At 33.0% G+C, this 20109-nt stretch overlaps 1 protein-coding gene across 1 annotated transcript in view; it reads right to left on the bottom strand.

The window, feature by feature from the left end:
- The window catches only part of LOC144443210 (peptidyl-glycine alpha-amidating monooxygenase-like), a 43597-nt gene that overhangs the window by 21283 nt on the left and 2205 nt on the right, over positions 1-20109 (bottom strand). The window contains exons 2-4 of the mRNA XM_078132621.1: positions 6218-6534; positions 1089-1143; positions 319-406 (exon numbers count right to left, since the gene is read on the bottom strand). Coding sequence (XP_077988747.1) covers positions 319-406; positions 1089-1143; positions 6218-6406 — 332 coding nt within the window. The 5' untranslated portion in view covers positions 6407-6534. The remainder of the gene's footprint in view (positions 1-318; positions 407-1088; positions 1144-6217; positions 6535-20109) is intronic.

The following is a 20109-nucleotide window of genomic DNA, read 5'->3' as shown; positions in this document are numbered from 1 at the left end:
TTGTTTGACTTTCCAAAGAGTGTACTTGTTTATATACAGGGGTCTTATCAATTGAGTTTATCTTGAAAATCACACTGTTGTGTCTATTCCTTTCAGGATGGTCATGTGAATTTCATTGTAGTTATGACTCTGTGACATTTGTCCGACCAGATAACGTTTCATTTCAGGTTTTGTGATTTTCCTTGTATACATTGAGAGACACTTCTATGATACAATGTTCTTAAGTTTCACATGTATTTATTTTAATATTCGATGTGAATTAAGTAGTGTAATCTTCTCTAAAAAGACTAGGAATACAAGTAATGAACAAATACTGACCAACTTTCTTTATAGGAGTATGGTTCCTCACACCCATATAGAATTAAATGGTGAACATGATTCATGCTGGCCATAGGTTCATATTTTACTGAAATCAGGAAACAAATAGAATTTTAGCAATCACGTTTGCAGAATGAACACAAATACACACACACACACACACACACACACACACACACACACACACACACACACACACACACACATACACACACACACACACACACACACACACACACACACAATTTCTCAAAAAGTAGCTAGAGAGAAATGGCATAGTAGCTGGTTGATTTTGCCAGCTGTCTAGCCTTATTTAATACACATTCCTGGATTTTCCCCTTCTGTTATTGAAATTCCCAAACCCTTGGCAAAATACTGTGTAGGATTTTCTCATTGTATTTTCTAGTGTAAGGCAAGGTCCAAGGCTTAAATTTGGGTTCCATAATCTGGGACAATGGAGTGAACAATTTTGCAGGCAAATGTCTCGAACATGGGATATTTTCCACATGTGTGGCTAATTATTGTTCTCAGTAAGACAATCTGATGTGATGTGCCACTCATGAACAATTTTTTATGATGCACCAAAATTTGGTGTTCCCCAATCACTTCTTATTTGGTGTTGAGAAGAAAGCTCAAATTTTATCACTTTGTCCCATAACAATAGAAGTTTGTCTTTTATTACAGGGCATACTACAGCAGACCCATACATATAGCAAGGTATGAAGGTCAAAGGTCAATGAGATATCACCATAGAAACTAAATTGACTCACCAATGTACAGCTCATCATCTGGCATTTCAACTGATGTACAGAGATATGTATCAGGCTATAGAAAAGATAAGATGCCACAGAATCATTAATAATTAAAACTAAATTTGACATTTTCATTTTGAAATATGATCTGGCAGCAAACGTTGTTATCCACATATAATTATTTTCAGAGTAGCAGAACAAGGAAATTGACATTTCAACTAGAGAGCATTAGATTGAGTGCATTCCTCTATCAACACTGAGGGCGCCCTAAGGTGAGCTTGAAGACTGCTACATACACAATGTCGTCACTAAATATTCATTGAAGTCCAAATTCACAATCAGATCTCCACCAAATCTGATACATTTGTCCTTGACTCGTAGGAAGGTATTACCTTATACAAATATATTTCCATCTAAACCCACACATAATTGTGTGCGATGTTTTGCTTTCAAACAAACAAAGAAACAGACAGCCAAGGATATAGACATGACCTCCTTCAAACCTCATTGGAGAAGGTAATATGAATTTGAGGATGTCTTTGCTCCCTCATTGGAACTGTGTTGCTTATGTGAAAGTTCAAGCCCTTGTGACATTATGTCTTTGTTTAAGTACTGATGCCAAATTGAAATGAACCTTTCACCTGTTTGACTATGCTACATGCATCAGTATAAATTACTCCTTACTACTACCCACAGCAAATTTGAAAGGTCTCCAATAATTCAAAAGGTCTTAAAAATGATTTTTCAGTTTGTAACCCTTGACGTTAATGTGAATATTTTTGATAGCATCCCACCAAATAATGCAGCATAGAGTAGACAGTTTAACCTGTAAAACATATCACTGCTATTAGTACTCTAAAGTATAATCCGACAGAAGAGAAGAACAAACTGAAAACCAATCAGTTTCTACTTAAATAAGCAATTTACTTTATATAAGATAAAGCATTGAATTACTGGAAAAGTGATGACAAAGTGTCTGAGATGACACTTGTCTGAAATTACACTTTAAAGTCAAAGTTCAAAAAACAAATAAATAAATCATTGCTAGTGATGTATTTTTCAGGTTTTTTCTCTCAGTTATTTTTGTTAATTTCAACATTAATGTATTTCGAGGATTTTTTAACACAGGTAATAATTTTAAATGCTCTTCTTCATAATTTTTTTTCCTTGTTTATGATAGGTGTACAAAACTCTCATATTACAAGGAAATTTTTCTTAATTTTTCTTGAATTTTAATGAAAATGAAATGGTGATTTTCAATGATCTGCTCACAAAAAACATATGATTTTATTTATAACAAAATTTACTATACTACAGTAGAAAATTATTTTTTTCATTTTCAATGATTCTGCACTGGAACAAAATGTAAATAATTTTATCATGCATATCATTTCTTTATCAAATTTTAAAAATAAGTAAACAAAAGACTTAAGCAGATCAAATATCAAATATCAATTATGCCTGTGTAAGTAAAAACTGATAAGTTTGAACTACATAAAACATATTAAATAATGAATAATATAATCTCCATTGCCATGGTAACATGTTATCTGGTCTACTTAAGCACAACACTAAAAGGGCAAATATTACGGATATCAAACTATGTATAACCATGGCAACCAACATGAAGTCAAATGGTCAACCTATGTCAATAATGAAGTGTGACTGAACTTTCAGAGAGTAAGGAATAGTCATCAATTATTGATAGTCTCTAGGGTTTTGATTTATTAACCTTTGACCTTTGACATTTACACAATCTGTAGTTCTGACATCTGCACATTTATGTACTCTGTTTTTAACCTACTTCCTCTTACATTTTATTTCCTGGTCTTGAATTTTACAGTTATACATTTTGAAGATAAGAAATTATTCCGAGTGATAAATAGACAAGATCAAAAACAAGCTACAGATAGAGATCGTCTTATTTTTGTGCCAAGTTTTCATGAAAACATAAATTATTTAAAGGACTTACAACTACAATGATCCATTATATGGTAATTATAAGTACAATGATGGCAAACTCAAATGAAATATCTTTGTCTGAATAACAGATTCGCGCATATCAAAAACAGAGCCAGGACATATATCAGGTAGCAGTTTAATGATTTGAGTCAAGTTTTAATAGAATTAGATTATAAATTGACAAAGTGCAATGTGCCCAGTTTATTTAATTGTTCCAATTGGTGGTACTATTACCACATCACCAACATGGGTTATTTAACAACTGGAAGGTTTAATGTCTACATCAGCCCCAGGCTAGCTCTGTGCTAATACCAGGTTGGTGCTAACATGTACCTCACTAGACTGTAAGATACGCTGTGTCCCTCTGCCCTCACTGATCCCCATTGATCAATGTGTGAGGGCACCCCGTCATGGCGTACTTTACAGACTAGTACCTCACCAGCATGAGTTAGCAACTTGTATAGTTAGTATTGCCATCAGCCTTATGCTAACAACAGACTAGCTCTGTGCTAATGCCAGGTTGGTGCTACCACCTCCCTAGCATGCATTAGCAATTGAAAGGGTTAATACCTATACATCAGCCCTATGTCAAAGGGGAACACTATGCCTGGAAATAAAGGCATTTTCATGAACTATGGGTTCTGAAGAGTAATTTCATGATTTTTCATCACATGCAATTGCAGTTGTTGCGTTTCAGAGAAACATCAAGTCCATCTTGTTAATTAGGTATCTTTACTGTGGGCAACATGGCCCCTTAGGAATCAGTAGAAATGAATGTTCATGACTCCTAAGTCCTTATTGATTCCCTTTAGTGCAAAACAACTCTCATGAAAATTCATTGTTTGACCATGAAGTATCATGTCTGCTAACTCATACTAGTCAAAGTGGCCCACAGTAATGATATAAGCACATTGAAGATCAGCTTGATGTTTCTCTGAAATCACAGTAGGTAATGTCAAATCATGGAATGAAACTCCATAACCCATAGTTTATGCAAATGTCTCTATTTCCAGGAGTGGTGTTCCTCTTTAACACCAGGCCAACCAAGTGTTAAGATCTGGCTGACAATATAGTGATAAATAGCATGCTAGCCAAAAGCTTTCTTGAATTGTGTTGGGTAGTCTGGCGTTGTAGCTTAAATGAATAGTTCTATTCACAAAGATATTTGAGTGGATGAACTAGTGACACTATGAATTACTTATTTATACCTATCTTATGGGACGTTATTAACATGCAACCATCACTGGAAATTATTTACTACATAATTAATAATGGTGGTGTTAGTCATATACATGTATTTACATGTATATTGTGTTAATAGATGATTCTACTTCATTCACTACACATACATGTACAGGGCTCGAAATTAACTCTTTTCTTTGGTCGTCCTAGTGGGCTACCAGTTTCAGAAATTGGTAGCCCAAGGATTGTGACCTGTAGTCCGATATTCCTGAACTGAAAACAGATTTCCTCCATTGGAAATATGTCTATTATTAGAATACTTTCATGTCCATAAATCTTCCATCCTCATCACATAATCAGGGATAGCCTGCGTGGGCTACCAGCTGCAAACTTATGGTAGCCCTATGACCAGAATTGATAGTCTGTGGGCATGGGACTACTGAGCCCTGATGTATATGTACACCTCAACTTCTACAATGGTTACAGTTATGTGAGTCTGGAAGTGGTAATACCCAAGGCTTTAAAACTGCACTTGCTACAACTGATACATTTATTTTTTTTTGAGAATGTTATGTTAAATAAAATAACACATATCTCTGAATAGTTGTTTAACAATCAAAGTTTAGACTACGATATTTATATTTCACCGGTCTACGAGATTTAGGTACAAACAGAAATCAACAGCAATGTGAATTTTACATGACATCCTAACATTTTTTGCTATGTTTTTTTTCCCCTGTTTGCCTGGTAGGTTTTGGGGAATCCAAGGATGGTAATTTAATTGATGGAACCATATATAAAATAATGTATAGCATGTATGTACCTATTTGTACTATGTATAGCACTTTATAATATTGGAATATTGAAATGAGGCAACTGAGAATAAGATATGCATCAACTCAAGTGTCTAGATCTTAACATAGGAAATAATTAGGCTATAATCTGGATTACTGTGGCGCAGTTCTCAGATATATATTTTTTTGTTCCCTGAAGAAGAAATTATCAATACATTTGATTCTGGGTATACAATTCCTGTGATATTACCCACTTTTGGGTCAAAACTTATAATGTTATCCAACAGCTATTCATCACCATGTGTTAATTCTATACACCATTGAGATGGAAAGATAGATAAAAGCGAACAAAAAGCTCTTTCAATTTCCTGTCCATGAAAGAGATATCTACCCAACCTTTAATAGTACACACAATTTATCATGTTCTTTAGCAGGTAGTTGGCAAAATGAAACGCTATAAATTATTACACTGCACTGATAATAATCCTTACATGCTAAATATTACAATATTTTGTAGCTGTAAGGTGATTTGCATATGTCCTATATGATATGTCACCTTTGTGCCAGGTTTGAATGAAATTGGATACGTCAGAAAAATGGTGTATCATGGATGGATGCATGTAATGTATGAGTTGTGAACCATTATACCTCAAGCAAGCCAAGTCAAACATATTGGAACATTAGAAATTGAATTCATACTATGGGATTTCTACATCATGATAATGCTCATCTAGATCATTGGTTCTGTGGTGCTCAGAGTCAAAACATTAAAAATCGCCATTATTTTTCATGACTTTCCAAAATTATGCTTCGAGAGATGTAGTGATATCATATCCCAATATTTTTAGCCTCTGATGGAAGAGGTTACTACGATGGGCTCCGTTTGTCCATGAATATGTGTGGTACAAGCTTTCTTTTGATATCTTGACCTGCAGGGTCAATTATCCAAATCAAGCCATTTCTTACATATCACAGACATTTTCTTGCATTTATATGTGGTCAATTTCATATAAATCATGTTTGTAGGTAATACAGAAGAAGATCAATATACACAAGCATTATTTTGGGGGCTCATATAACTTTTTAATGCTCATACTTGTGAAAGAAATCATGATGTACTACATATCTCAAAGACTGTAGTACAAAGAGACTCATTCAAGTGTCTACCCCTATATTATCAGGTGCAAAAAACTGAATGTCTAAACATACCTGTTTTGGTGATACATGAGGCATTAATAGATCTATTCTAAAGACATCTTCTTCTCTTGTAGGATCAACTCTGTGTGGCCTATCATAGTATGGTATACATTGCACCATTGATATAACTAGAAGTACTGAAACAAAGAGTCTGATTGGATGGTTTCCTGCTTGGTTTCTGATAGCCATTATAAACAACATCTTTTCATATTTCGGAAGTCAAGTTAGAGTTAATGAGGCTGTTGGTAGACAACTGAAGATCACAACACTGTTAATGTTAAAGGTCCTTCCCGCTATCCATCTGCACTTGTTGGTGTTTTAGTTTATATCTATAAAGAAAAAAAACTGAGAAAAGTTTATTAGCTGTTCACTCATACATTGTGTGTAGATAGAGTCAATGGGTGTATGGTATGTAACCAGACAGGAGGGGATGCAGAGGAGAGGGGTGGGATAAGTTTTTGCTTGATGCATTGTGCTTATCAAATTTAATGTTCAATTTAAACCAAATACTACCTGGGGATACAAACAGTTGTTTTATACATACACTTAATGTAATATAAATGATCTCATTAGGAATAGCAGAGAGAAAGCAGTCACGTGGTGGAATACTACATACATTATTGTATGAGATCATAGGGATTGGACTAGAGTGGGGGTGGGGTGGGTACATGTACATTGTACCTAGTATGTATGTACACCTAAACAAAATTGGGTCAAAAATCAAAAGATAAAGATTCAAAACCAGAAAACTTGCTGTAAAACTGAATTTAGAAAAGTATTCCTATCTTCTTTTAGACCTTACAATAATAGATTTGTTATTATTGTATTATGCATCATATTTGAATTCATTTCTCATAACCTCACAATACATATGTTATATTAATTATGTATATTTGAATTAATTTCTCACACCATTACGGTAGATATTTGTTATATTATTATGCATCATCTTTGAATTAATTTCTTATAACCTCACAACAATAAATATTGTTTAAATTATGCTCCATTTTTTAATTCCTTTCTCACAAGGCTTCTATATCAAATACACACCAAAGTTTATGCAATGGATATGTAATCTTTGTGGTTTGTTCATTCCATACTACACCTTGAATTTTAATGAAATACACAGGAAATTTGACATGGTTTCGTGAGTACAAAAAGATGACCTTTCACACTAGGCTGTAAATACTGTCAAATTCTGGTTGTAAATTTCTAAATATCACCATGTAATGTATTTTCTTCACTAACTGAGGTAAAACCCAAGTACTTGTTTTGACCTCATTTCCATATCTGCTCTAATGTATATTTTGTTCACACTCATTTTTTTTATAGTTTCAGTTGTATAAAATTATTTTAATTTTTATCTAGTGGATATTATTATTATTAACTCCAAGTATTTGTATGTACTGACAAGTGTACACTTTACATGCATACACAATATATTCTGTGCATATACAAGTTTATAGTAAATGTAAAACAAATTACGTAAAATAAAATAAATCATTTTTTATTTATTTAACTATTTAATTATTAAATGTGGGGGGGGGGGGGGGGTGGTACAATAAAATCAAAAGATAAAGTATGAATAAAATTACACTAAATTCCTAAAGTTGAAATTACTAAGAACATTAACTAAGTACACACCAAGTTAGAAATAACGAAGAAAAAATATGTTTCAAAAGAACTGTTGTATACATCCTGAATAATTAATTAAACGAATCTACTGGCCAAGTTCATGATTTCCATTCATTGCTTCTACACATTTCTATGGCAACTGAATACATGAATTATCCAAGGAATGTTTAAATAGTACTTCCTACAATTCCCTGTGGGTTATTCCTGACATTTGACATTATCAAGGAAGTGAAGGCTATTTGTTCATTTCCTTGATTACCAGGTACTAATTTATGTGTCACTTAGTCATCAACGTGAACCCCACAAAGCAACCCCATTACAATGTCTCAAGTATACATGTTCCAGGGCCTCATGTCAACAGCCAATCCATGGAGGATTCGATTACCCCATGACATGTCAAACCAACATACCAATTCATTATCTAGCAGCAAGAGAACATATTAATTATGGCCACTGTACAATTTATATATTGTGTCCATTTAAACCCCAATGTTTGTATCCTATGGTCTTGGATTGGTATGATCTTATAAGTGAAGCCATAACAAAAAATTAGGATCATTCTGTTTTAATAAGAACCAAATATTTATAGTTCTACAAGTCAAAAATGTTCATACCTAAATTGTGCTTATAATCCAACATTGGCTATTCGTATCACTACCATTTCCCCCAACAAACACCATTTGTTTTCTGTATTATTTCAATATTTCGCTCAATTAAAATACCATTTATTCTAAATCTAATTTAAACATTTTTTAATGCAAATTCCTGAAAAAGGAGGTGAGAGAAAGACTGGTAACTTGTAGGCTGTTTTTGCCAACTATCAGCCCTTATATCTACAAAATGTACATACATTCAGGGCTTGAAATTAGTAGTAGTCCAGGGCATATAGACTATTAAACATTGTATCTAGACTACCAAATTGGCAGTAGTCAAGGGTATATAGACTACCAAACATTGTATCTTGACTACCAAATTGGCAGTAGTCAAGGGTATATAGACAACTAAACATTGTATCTTGACTACCAAATTTGCAGTAGTCAAGGGTATATAGACTACCAAACAATGTATCTTGACTACCAAATTGGCAGTAGTCAAGGGTATATAGACTACCAAACATTGTATCTTGACTACTAAATTAGTAATAGTCCAGGGCATATAGACTACCAAATATTGTTCTTGACTACTAAATTAGTAGTAGTCCAGGACATATAGACTACCAAACATTGTATCTTGACTACCAAATTGGCAGTAGTCCAGGACATATAGACTACCAAACATTGTATCTTGACTACCAAATTGGCAGTAGTCCAGGACATATAGACTACCAAACATTGTATCTTGACTACTAAATTAGTAGTAGTCCACGGCATATAGACTACCAAATATTGTATCTTGACTACTAAATTAGTAGTAGTCCATGGCATATAGACTACCAAACATTGTATCTTGACTACCAAATTAGTAGTAGTCCATGGCATATAGACTACCAAATATTGTATCTTGACTACCAAATTAGTAGTAGTCCAGGGCATATAGACTACCAAATATTGTATCTTGACTACCAAATTAGTAGTAGTCCAGGGCATATAGACTACCAAACATTGTATCTTGACTACCAAATTAGTAGTAGTCCAGGACTTATAGAATTCCAAACATTGTATCTAGACTACCCAATTTATAAGGTGGTAGTCTGTTAGACCAATGGAAATCAATAGAAAATTGTAGCTGAAACAGTTCACTTGGAGAAATTTGACTACCAAGCCCACTGAAAAGTTAAATTCAAGCCCTGTCAACAGTAACATATAGTACATACATGTACCTATTCATTGTATTCGGGGTGTAAATGATTTTAAGTTTTCACTTCCAAATGCTAGAAATGACTTTGTTTTGAAGTTTATGCTTTGATCCATATTGAGTTTATTTAAGATAGAAAATTAATATTTGTATAGTTGTAGATGATGGCATCATAGGTGAATAAATATCATTATCATCATTAGATCTTTAATTTATTAGAATAATCATAAATAATGTTCCATTGCGATTTTGTCACACTGTGCTCAAAGTACTTTACAATTTATCATTATATGTACTTCTGACTTCATCATAAAAGGTAATGATATGACACAAATGAAATATTAATAATCAGAAAGATATTTAATCTTTAATATGAAACAGAATCATCTACCTACATGGAGTATCCATAGATTTAGCCCAGTCTTCAAATATCAAAGGGTCCAAATACTTTGAGAATATTTTCAATCAGAATTATCTTGCCCGAAATTCTTTGCAACAAAGAGAACTATTCCATTTTGTACTTATGTACAAGATTACTGCCGATGGCTAGAAATAACATGACACGATACGGTGAATTGAGGCAATCATAGATTTCCTTTGCTATCTCTCACAAGGTGTTCAAATCGATTCTTGTCTCTGGGAAGCCCGTCACTTCAGCTAGCTTTGGTATTGAAGAGTATGGCATTGATGGAATGAAAACACTGGATAAAATCACTACTGCATGGTATTGCAGAGTAACGGTAGGGGGGTTATTGATGGAATGAAAACAGTGAACAAAACCATTTGTGTACTTACATGTATGTTGTCATATTACACAGTATAACTTCACTAATATGTGTGTGAAATACACCAGGCTAATATCTCTTTTTACAGCTGACACACACACACTATTCATCTGAAAGCAGTACCATGTACAAATAATCTATGCAACATGTACTTGTACATGAAATCATGATAAACAGATGGTCTGAGACAGACAGTGTTTACCTATTAAAAATTTTGGTGTGGATATTTGTCTTTCTATTTAATCTATAATACCGTTAATAACTATTTTTGATAACATGACACAAGCCTACTTGTATATACATGTATACACTTGTTATGAAATTTCTATTCCAATGATTTTCTGTCCCCTCAAGATATTTCCCCATCTTTTTGTTGTTCATTGGTTATAATTTGTAAATACATTGTACATCTATATCTAGTTCATTAGCTGGTTTAAATAATTAGTTCTTACTAGTTACAAATGTAACTTTTTAAGTTATTTATAAAGCAGTTGGTAAGTTGATTTGACAATTAGTTGGTTGGTATATAGGTATGCATTTTCAATGTGTTATGTACTTTTTCTTTTTTTCATGGTTTTTATCGACAACTTTGTGTAAACATTCCAGTTCATTGTGTTTCAGGTTTTACTTATTTAATCAATAGCCTAATACAGATTGTATGTATTTTTGGTATTTTGGAAGTTCTACAGTTTTCCAATAGATCATGATACTAACAGTGTGACATCCACTAACAGTTCTCATCATAATCCTTTAAATATGTCTTCTATCACAGAAACACTGGTGTTCACAGCTTCTTTCATCAAATCTATCTAAGTCACTGTTTATCATTGTAATTCTTGTGTGATAAATGGCATCATTTTAACTTTTTTATCTCTGATCTGTACTATTTTTTTTCATATCACTAAGTACTGCAGTAAATTATCATCTTTGAGATTCATCGTACATTGACATTTTTATCATATCCATTACTTTGATTGAACCAACACTAATTCTGTACAAGTCACTAAATACTTCTAGACTACAAGGAAGTCACTCATTTGATACATTTATATGTTACCATGGATATACCAAGGCTATGCAACACAATGAGATGAGCATTAGAGTCAAATATTACTCAACTGCTCAACTGATTTTCCATGGTTAAAGTATTCAATATTGGTGTCATCGCATACTTATGACTGCTCTGTGTTGTTGGACATAAAATGTTCATAGCATTAGTAAACCACATACACAAACATTAAATGTTTCTTGAGCAAGAGTTTGAAAATTACATTGCCTTTCTTATGAGAATTAATAAAATTATCATTATGATAATAATATCCAATAATATCATCATAAACCATACATTTCTAAACCCCAATATTTCAAAGAGACAGAGCTCCTCTTCATCAGTGGGTTTCCAGTTCTGTCAAAGAAATCAAGTTCTATTACACTATAAAATGATGGAGACTATTATTCAATAGCTGACCAAACTTACTATTCATACCATTCCAAGACAAGAGCATAATTTTATATGACAATGGCTGTTGTCTGTCTGTGTCTTCAGCAAAGACTTTGACACTTTAAGTGCGACAGAACTTGATTTCTTTGACAGAACTGGAGACCTACTGATAAAGAGGAGCTCTGTCTCTTCGAAATATTTGGGTTAGAAATGCATGGTTCACAATGATAATATTATCTATAGACAGAACCTTAATGTAAAATTATAATACTAATGATGATAATGATATTTATTCACTTATCATCTACAACTATACAAATATTAATTTCTATCTTAAATAAACTCAATATGGATCAAAGCATAAACTTTAAAACAAAATCATTTCTAGCATTTGGAAGTGAAAACTTAAAATCAATTACACCCTGAATACAGTGAATATGTATGTACTACATGTATGTATATGTATTTTGTAGATATAAGAGCTGATAAGTCAGCAAATACTGCCTACACATTACCTGTCTTTTTCGCCAGCTACTATTTCAGGAATTTGCATTTCAAAATTCTTTATTTCAACCACTATTTACCCAGCATTGGTCAAATTCATTGGTCTTGCAAATATAGGTACTACATGTATTACTGCCTTCAGTACTTCTATAACCTTTACCTACTATTTTAAAAATTAGCTACATCCCTACTGTAATCTAAAATACCAACAATTAGAAACTTGTAGATTGAAAAATACAAAAACACTAAGATCTAAAGGTTATTCTCTGTGTTTCCTTTGAATACATCAGTACTACTCTCAGAGTCAGAACCTTTTTTCTAATATAATTCCAAATGTTCTTGTGTGTTCCCCATTTATTGGAGATAATACATGTACATTTATACAATAATTTCATAGATAAATCATATTCTGTACAAGCCTAAGTTACAGAAATGACTTGAATTCAGATTAATAAAATGTATTCCAAATATCTATTTCTGCACCATAAAATTGAAGTTTTATGCATATTTATACTGTTTTGTTGTTGACCAACGAAGGTCACACATCCTATATTTTCAATGTAATTTCTGCATATCACATCAATATCGATACCTTTCAAATGTGTAAATTAATATTTCATGGATTTACCTTTTTATATTTCAGATATAGAATTATCCTCACTGATAATGCTGTTGCCATAGCTACTGTTGCCAGGCATTCTTTGCATCAATTCTAGAATTAGTATTCAATTACTGTACATGTGCATCACATTGAATCCATTGTGTATCTTTCAGATGTAACAATCAATGAACCCAACCTAGTCCCCCCTGAGTGTGCTCTACAGATATTCTGCAATGACCAAAGCTCTCTTAGGCCTAAAGAAAAATAATTGTTTGGTTCGGGTTACCCAACCCCACTTAGTTTTTCACTGCCGCCCCTAAACTATTTTTTTACGTATTTGAGAAAAAAATAATAAAATCGCAAAATTTGTGAAGTCTCACGAGAAATAGTGGATGCGGAAACTGTCATCAACTTAAAAAGACAATATAAAACTGCTTTTTCAATCTGTAACTGGCTGTACATCTGATAGGAAGAAATAAATAACACAGAAACCATTTGGAACAATGGAAAACCTGAACTAGACACTCACACATGAAAAAAAAAAATAAAATAAAATAAAAATTCTACCTACCCCAAAATATGTTTACCCCCAGAAGATGTAATACTGTTTATGGTGTACAATATTATGAGTAAATTATTGTACCTAACAAAATATTTGCATGAAAACATTCCAGTTACAGCTAGTGCAGCTTTTAAATGGGCTGCAGTAGAACACATGTATAAGATAAATAAATATGAAGCACTCTTCTTCATTAAGAAATTATATAAGAAACATCTGTCTCCTCTCATTCTTTAATATTCAATGTACTCTCTCCCTTCTATAATTATTACAGTACACATTGCACTGATGTTACATTTGTACAAATACTTTAAATTCAGGGAAAAAATTGACCATGGAAGATTCTTTTATTTTCTTTGATAAAAAAACAGGACACATCTCTCTGATAATTTCAGTATTCTAGCCTCGATTCCCTAGTCTGTATTCATCTTTGTCAAAGACTCCACTGACCTAAGCTATTCATTGAAAACTGCTTCAGGCTACCATCCATTGATTAACACAATATTCCTTTTAGCTGCATATGACCCAGAATCAGTGCAGAACATGACGTATATGTACATGACATCCATACAATACATCAAGATAAATACTCTATACATACTAGTACTAGCATACAACAAAATGACAGGTGTTATTTTAAAGCCAGTAGCTCAACAATTTTTAAAACATTTTTTTTTTAGAATTTTTATTGTGTTAAGTTTTGTCACTGTGTACTAGCTTAAACATGTGTTATAACGTTTCAGGGTAAGGATCTGTATAAGTTAGCAAACCAGCCTGCTTAAGGTACCACATGTTATTTGTCATGAAAGTACAATGTTATATTTCAGATATATGGTGAGTACTCTAAACTAATTTGTCATATCTCTGATGCAGTGATTTGTTGTGACACACCAAAATCATAGTACATGTATATACATCATGTACTTTAGTAACTCACAAGTAAAACACACTTTTCATCATTTTGATCCCAGGGGTGGTGGTGGGGGGTGGGGTAGGGTGTACTCTCCAAATATTTAGATTGGGTGTGTGCGATCCAAGTTCAAACATCTACCCATGTGTAAACAGACCCATTATTAAGGATTTCTAGTCACAATCATCCAGTGCGTTACCTTTATTCTGAAGTTATTTCTAAAGCTAATATAAGATGTTTCCACATCATCAACCCCATAATTAGAGAATTTAGCCAAGGAAAATATGAGTGACCTATGGGGTCTGTATCACTGAGTCACTAGACAAGTGACTTAAGGGGCCTTTGTTGCTAGATGAGTAGTGACAACCTTTAGGTCACAAGTATCTTCCATCTGAATAAAGAAATATAATGGAGAATGATATAATCACACTAGTGCCAGTAATATCAAAGTAAAAGTGGGGAAAGTAATGGTAATTTTGAATGTTTTGACTCATATTTTGAAGCAGAACCAATGACGTAGACATGCGTTGTTGTGACATAGATGCATGTTGTCGTGACTTAGAACGACCAGAGTATATATTCCATATTTTTTCTTCTAAATGTTTCGTGCATGGTATAATATATATTGGATAATAGCATTAGCATATCTAGACAGCACAGAAAGCTACATTTGTACACAGATGCATTATAGTACATGTACATGTATATGGAATGTACTCTGTCCACAGAGACAGACTTTATAATCAATTTTTCAATTTTCTTTGCCTCCTAAATCATTAATAACATCAATATACCTAAACTATGGCTGTCAACCAGATATATGATATAAAGTGTTTGAACCCTAGTCCAGACAGAGCCGAGACATTATGATTAATTGGTTAAATTCCCTTCTAACATATCAATGGTTAATTAGTCTAAAATGTTCAAATCATGATTTATGTATATCATATTCATTTCATTTTTTTCATTGTAGAGACATCATTGTACAGCGAGTTGCAGGTTAGTGGTTACTGGCTCTGTTGATACAACCATGCAGAAACCAACAAGAAACTGTGTGTGCTATACTTTAAGCTGGCAAGATTGAATGAATACAGTTTCTTGCTTTATTTTGTGTATAATGAAATGAACTATTCAATAACATATGCCACCATGCAGACATTAAAACATTGGTGTCCATATGCGTGTGTCTAGTTGCTGTGTATTTAAATGGTTTGTTTCACTCACACTAAATGAACAAAGAAATTGCAACCTTACTGTCTTAATGTACAGAATGTACAGTTTCTTAATGTTTTCTGTTTGGCTACATCAAACAGAGCCAGTGAACACTAACCTGCAATGTACTGTAAGTACCTAACTTGATGAGATGCATGTATAGCTGACAACCTTTTTCATTGCGTATATATTATTAATACAAATTGCTAATGACTTTCCTACTGTTTGCAGTAATAGTTAGCATTCATCATAAAATGTTATTATGTAGCTCATATCTTATACAATTATTGCAGTCTAAATATCAGCACTTTCCTAAACTTTACACAAAGGGGTGAATACTATTCCTGCAAATAGTCATTCTATTCAACTTCTACAAGATTCAATTTGGCATACACGTGAAATTTATGTGATGTGAATGGTTGACTCTCCAGAACTATTACCCCCTCCCAAGGCCTTGCATTCAACAGAGTTTGAACCCTTTTAATTATTACAAAATGAAATACTATAAAACTTCTCTATGAATAAAAATAGCAACTTGTTAATATTATTATCTATTAGTCATATACCATACCCAGACATTGGAGTAAAGAAAAACATACAATAAAGAGTTCCAACTTCTGTGGTATAAAATGAATGATGTGTATTTAAAATTGGTAGTGAATTTGAAAATCTATTCTACTATCACTGTGTGTACAAACCAATATATATTGTAATTAATCCTTACAATGCCATGTCTGCGTATACATGTATGTCAACAGTCCCTTCCTGGTTTCCATGTCAAGTCTGCATATTTGCAGACAAGTTCACTCATTTGCAAAAGCCCCAATTTTCACCTCTTCACCTCAATACGAGTAACTTATTCATTTGACAATATACATGTAATGTCTGGATAAGAAAAAATAGGATTGGTTGTATGTTTTGATATACCTTTTATTTCTAGTTAAAGTTGATAAGATCCTCCACTGTAGTGGAAAAATTCCTTGGCCTAGGGAGTCTTTTGCATGAAAAGTCTATGGCATCTTATATTAAAGGGTTAATAGAATAAAACATGCATTCACATGGGAGAAAAAATTCTATGCAATAATATAAGTTCTTTTTTTATTCTCTGTTGGATGTACAGGTATTCTCTACAATCAGATTTGGATGATTTATTGAGGATATCAATTCATTTTCCTTTCCTGTACATGTAGGAATTTCCAGCACACAATTGAATGTTTCTGTACACATATAAATGTACTAAAGGCTTGAAACCATAAATTTACAGTAGATGTATTTATAGCTCTTTCATAATCACATAAAATACTAAAAGTTGTACATTCAATCCTAGTGAATGTGACCATAGGGGGTGCTAATGCAAAGGGCTCTGTCTGTCCATCTGTTCGCGCGTCCATCTGTAATACATAATTTCTCAGACATGTAATATCTAAATTCTTTCAAACCTGACACAAAGGTGACATATCATATTAGGCTTGAAGTTAACAATAATAAAGTGTCTAACCCTATATTGCCAGGTTTAAACTATCTTTTTAGACATCATTAGTCTACTATGATACAGCATTGTGTCATGCTATCAACAAACACTCAGAGGCCTGACAGGGCTGAACAACATGATGTATCTATCATCACATATTGTGATATAAATAACTGTTTGCTATCCTTAAGGTCTGGGAGTATAAGAGTTTCATCAATAATGATGTACATGTATGGTCATGTACCTGTAGAACCACTTCAATTGTGTTAGGAAATTGATTCTCACAGATTATCTTAATCTGACAGTGAAGGGGATAATATCATATAGTATATTGACAGGCACTTACCATGGCATTGTATTACCGTAACAGGTTAAATGAAAAATAAAACCGTAATCATGAAATGTAAAAAACAATTCTCCATAGAAGACACACCCTCAAATACGGCCATCATTCAGTACAAAGTGATATGAGCACCAAAAGTATGAGGTGTATATGTATGATATATTGGTCTGCATAACCTTTAGATATGATTTTGAAAGAAATTGGCCACACCTAAATGTTACAGACTGTCTGCAGTATGCTGAATATAGCTTGATTTTGATAATGACCCTGAAGGTTAAAGTCAAGGTCAAAGTCACTATGTCACAAGAAAGCTTGCCTGTGATTATATTGGTGAGACACACGAATGAAGTCTCTATTATCTATGTACTGAAGTTTTGAGTTATGCAGTAATATATTGATTTGTTACTCCACATAAGGATACCATTCAGTAAAAAGTGATAGAAGTAATCTCCTTGTTTATATTTCGTTTCTTCTATATTTCCTGTGACCATGATTGAAAAGATATTGGCAGCAGAAAATATATATTTCATTTTGATAATAGACCCTGAAGGTTGAGATGAAGGTCAAAGTTCAAAGCCTTAAAAGAAAGCTTGTACCTGATGGGGTAGATACTTGAAAGGAGTTTCTATGTTAGTACAGTTTTTGAGTTATGTTGTAATTATTATTTTTCAATGACAAATATAGTTTGGTCAAATTTGTATATGTCACAAAATAAAGTGACAAGCTAAATATATCCAATATGACATGTCACATTTGTGCCAGGTTTGAAAGAAATTGGATACTGCATGTCTGAGTAATGATATCACTTTGGATGCACGTATGGATGGATGGACACAGACACACAGACACACAGACACACAGACACACAGACACACACACACATACATACACACACACACACTCTCTCTCTCTCTCTTACACACTCTTACACACACACACACACACACACACACACACACACACACACACACACACACACACACAAAGAGCACATTGTAATAATAGTCCTACTTTCAGGGGACTAAAAATCTATACAAATGTCACTATCAAATTAACATGTACAGATTCTAACTTATATCATCATATTATCATAATTTTTTTCTTCATTTCTTGAGATTTCACTTTCATATAATATATTTATTGCTGTAAATTTATTGTTTGTTTTCTATGATGATGCTTTCTTGATTACACCCACAATGTCCTGTCATTATATTTACCCTATTTCGATAAAAATATATAAACCCGACTGAACTGATAAAAATACCGCTAAAGGCATCAAATCCAACCTGTTGTCATGAGAACACATTCCTTTTAGCACGTAGATTCCTCACTTAGTTTCAAAGTTTAAATTTTTGACCAAAACTGTGAAACAATATGCACATCAATGATTTGTATCATCTTTCACTTTGTGAAACACCATGTTACCACTTAGTGAAATACAAATGTACCATGTTATCATTCAGTGACACACCATGTTATCATTCAGTGACACACCGTGCTATCATTCAATGACACACTGTGTTGTCATTCAATGACACACCGTGTTATCATTCAATGACACACCGTGTTATCATTCAATGACACACCGTGTTATCATTCAATGACACACCGTGTTATCATTCAATGACACACCGTGTTAACATTCAATGACACACCGTGTTATCATTCAATGACACACCGTGTTATCATTCAATGACACACCATGTTATCATTCAATGACACACCATGTTATCAATATCATTCAATGAAACACCATGTTAGCATTTAGTAAAACACCATGAAGTTTAAACAAAGTTTATGGTGGCAGTCTAAGGTTTGAGCTAGTGAGCTATTGATGCCAGCCCTTACATATATACAATTGTCACTTTTACCAACCTTGGTGTCTGCACATATACAGCAGTACCTATTAATCTTGATTCAGACTATCAATCATCATAAAATACTAACTACATACAATTTATAATAATTACTAAACTACTTAACTAATTACATTATAAAAAGTTGATTAATTCTTTACAGCAAATCTACTACATTTATTCATGCAATATTTGCACACAATAACACCTGAACTTCAAAAATGATTCATCAATGTAAAATAAGTAAAATATAACATATTTGAAAGAAATTTGTTAACAAATCTAAAAACAAAGAAAACATGTTTACGAAAAAAAAATGATGGGTAACTTCATATTTAGAAAAATATGGCCAGTAGTTGTAATCTATTTGCTATTAAATTTGTTTAATTTGGTCACTTTAAAATACATCAAGACTTTGATAAGAAATGTTCCATAATTGTAATTTGCTAAATTACTCATCTACTAGTCCTTGTGGTACATATATTGTGTATAAACACTGGCTTCATGTCTGGGTGTAAATAGTATGAATAAAGCGAGAATGAGTGTTCATGGACTCTGGGTTCAAACTTTGTAATTAAAATTTCTATTCACAGCTGAGTCAAAAGTTGAGGGGAAATCCCAAATTTTCGATGCTGATGAGATGTCAACAAAAATTTGAGATTTGCTTCCTATAAATTTTTGACTCCGTGAGTAAAAATTCATTACTAAGACCTAATAAAAGAAATAGTGTGGTTCCGATTACGCTCAATTTTAGAATTGGTGGGGTAGGTAGATTTTTTATTTTATGTTATTA

This window comes from Glandiceps talaboti, chromosome 12, assembly GCF_964340395.1.
Source record: "Glandiceps talaboti chromosome 12, keGlaTala1.1, whole genome shotgun sequence".
Classification (NCBI taxonomy): domain Eukaryota; kingdom Metazoa; phylum Hemichordata; class Enteropneusta; family Spengelidae; genus Glandiceps; species Glandiceps talaboti.
The sequence above is the reverse complement of the archived record's forward strand: the minus strand, read 5'-3'. Positions and strand labels throughout refer to the sequence as shown.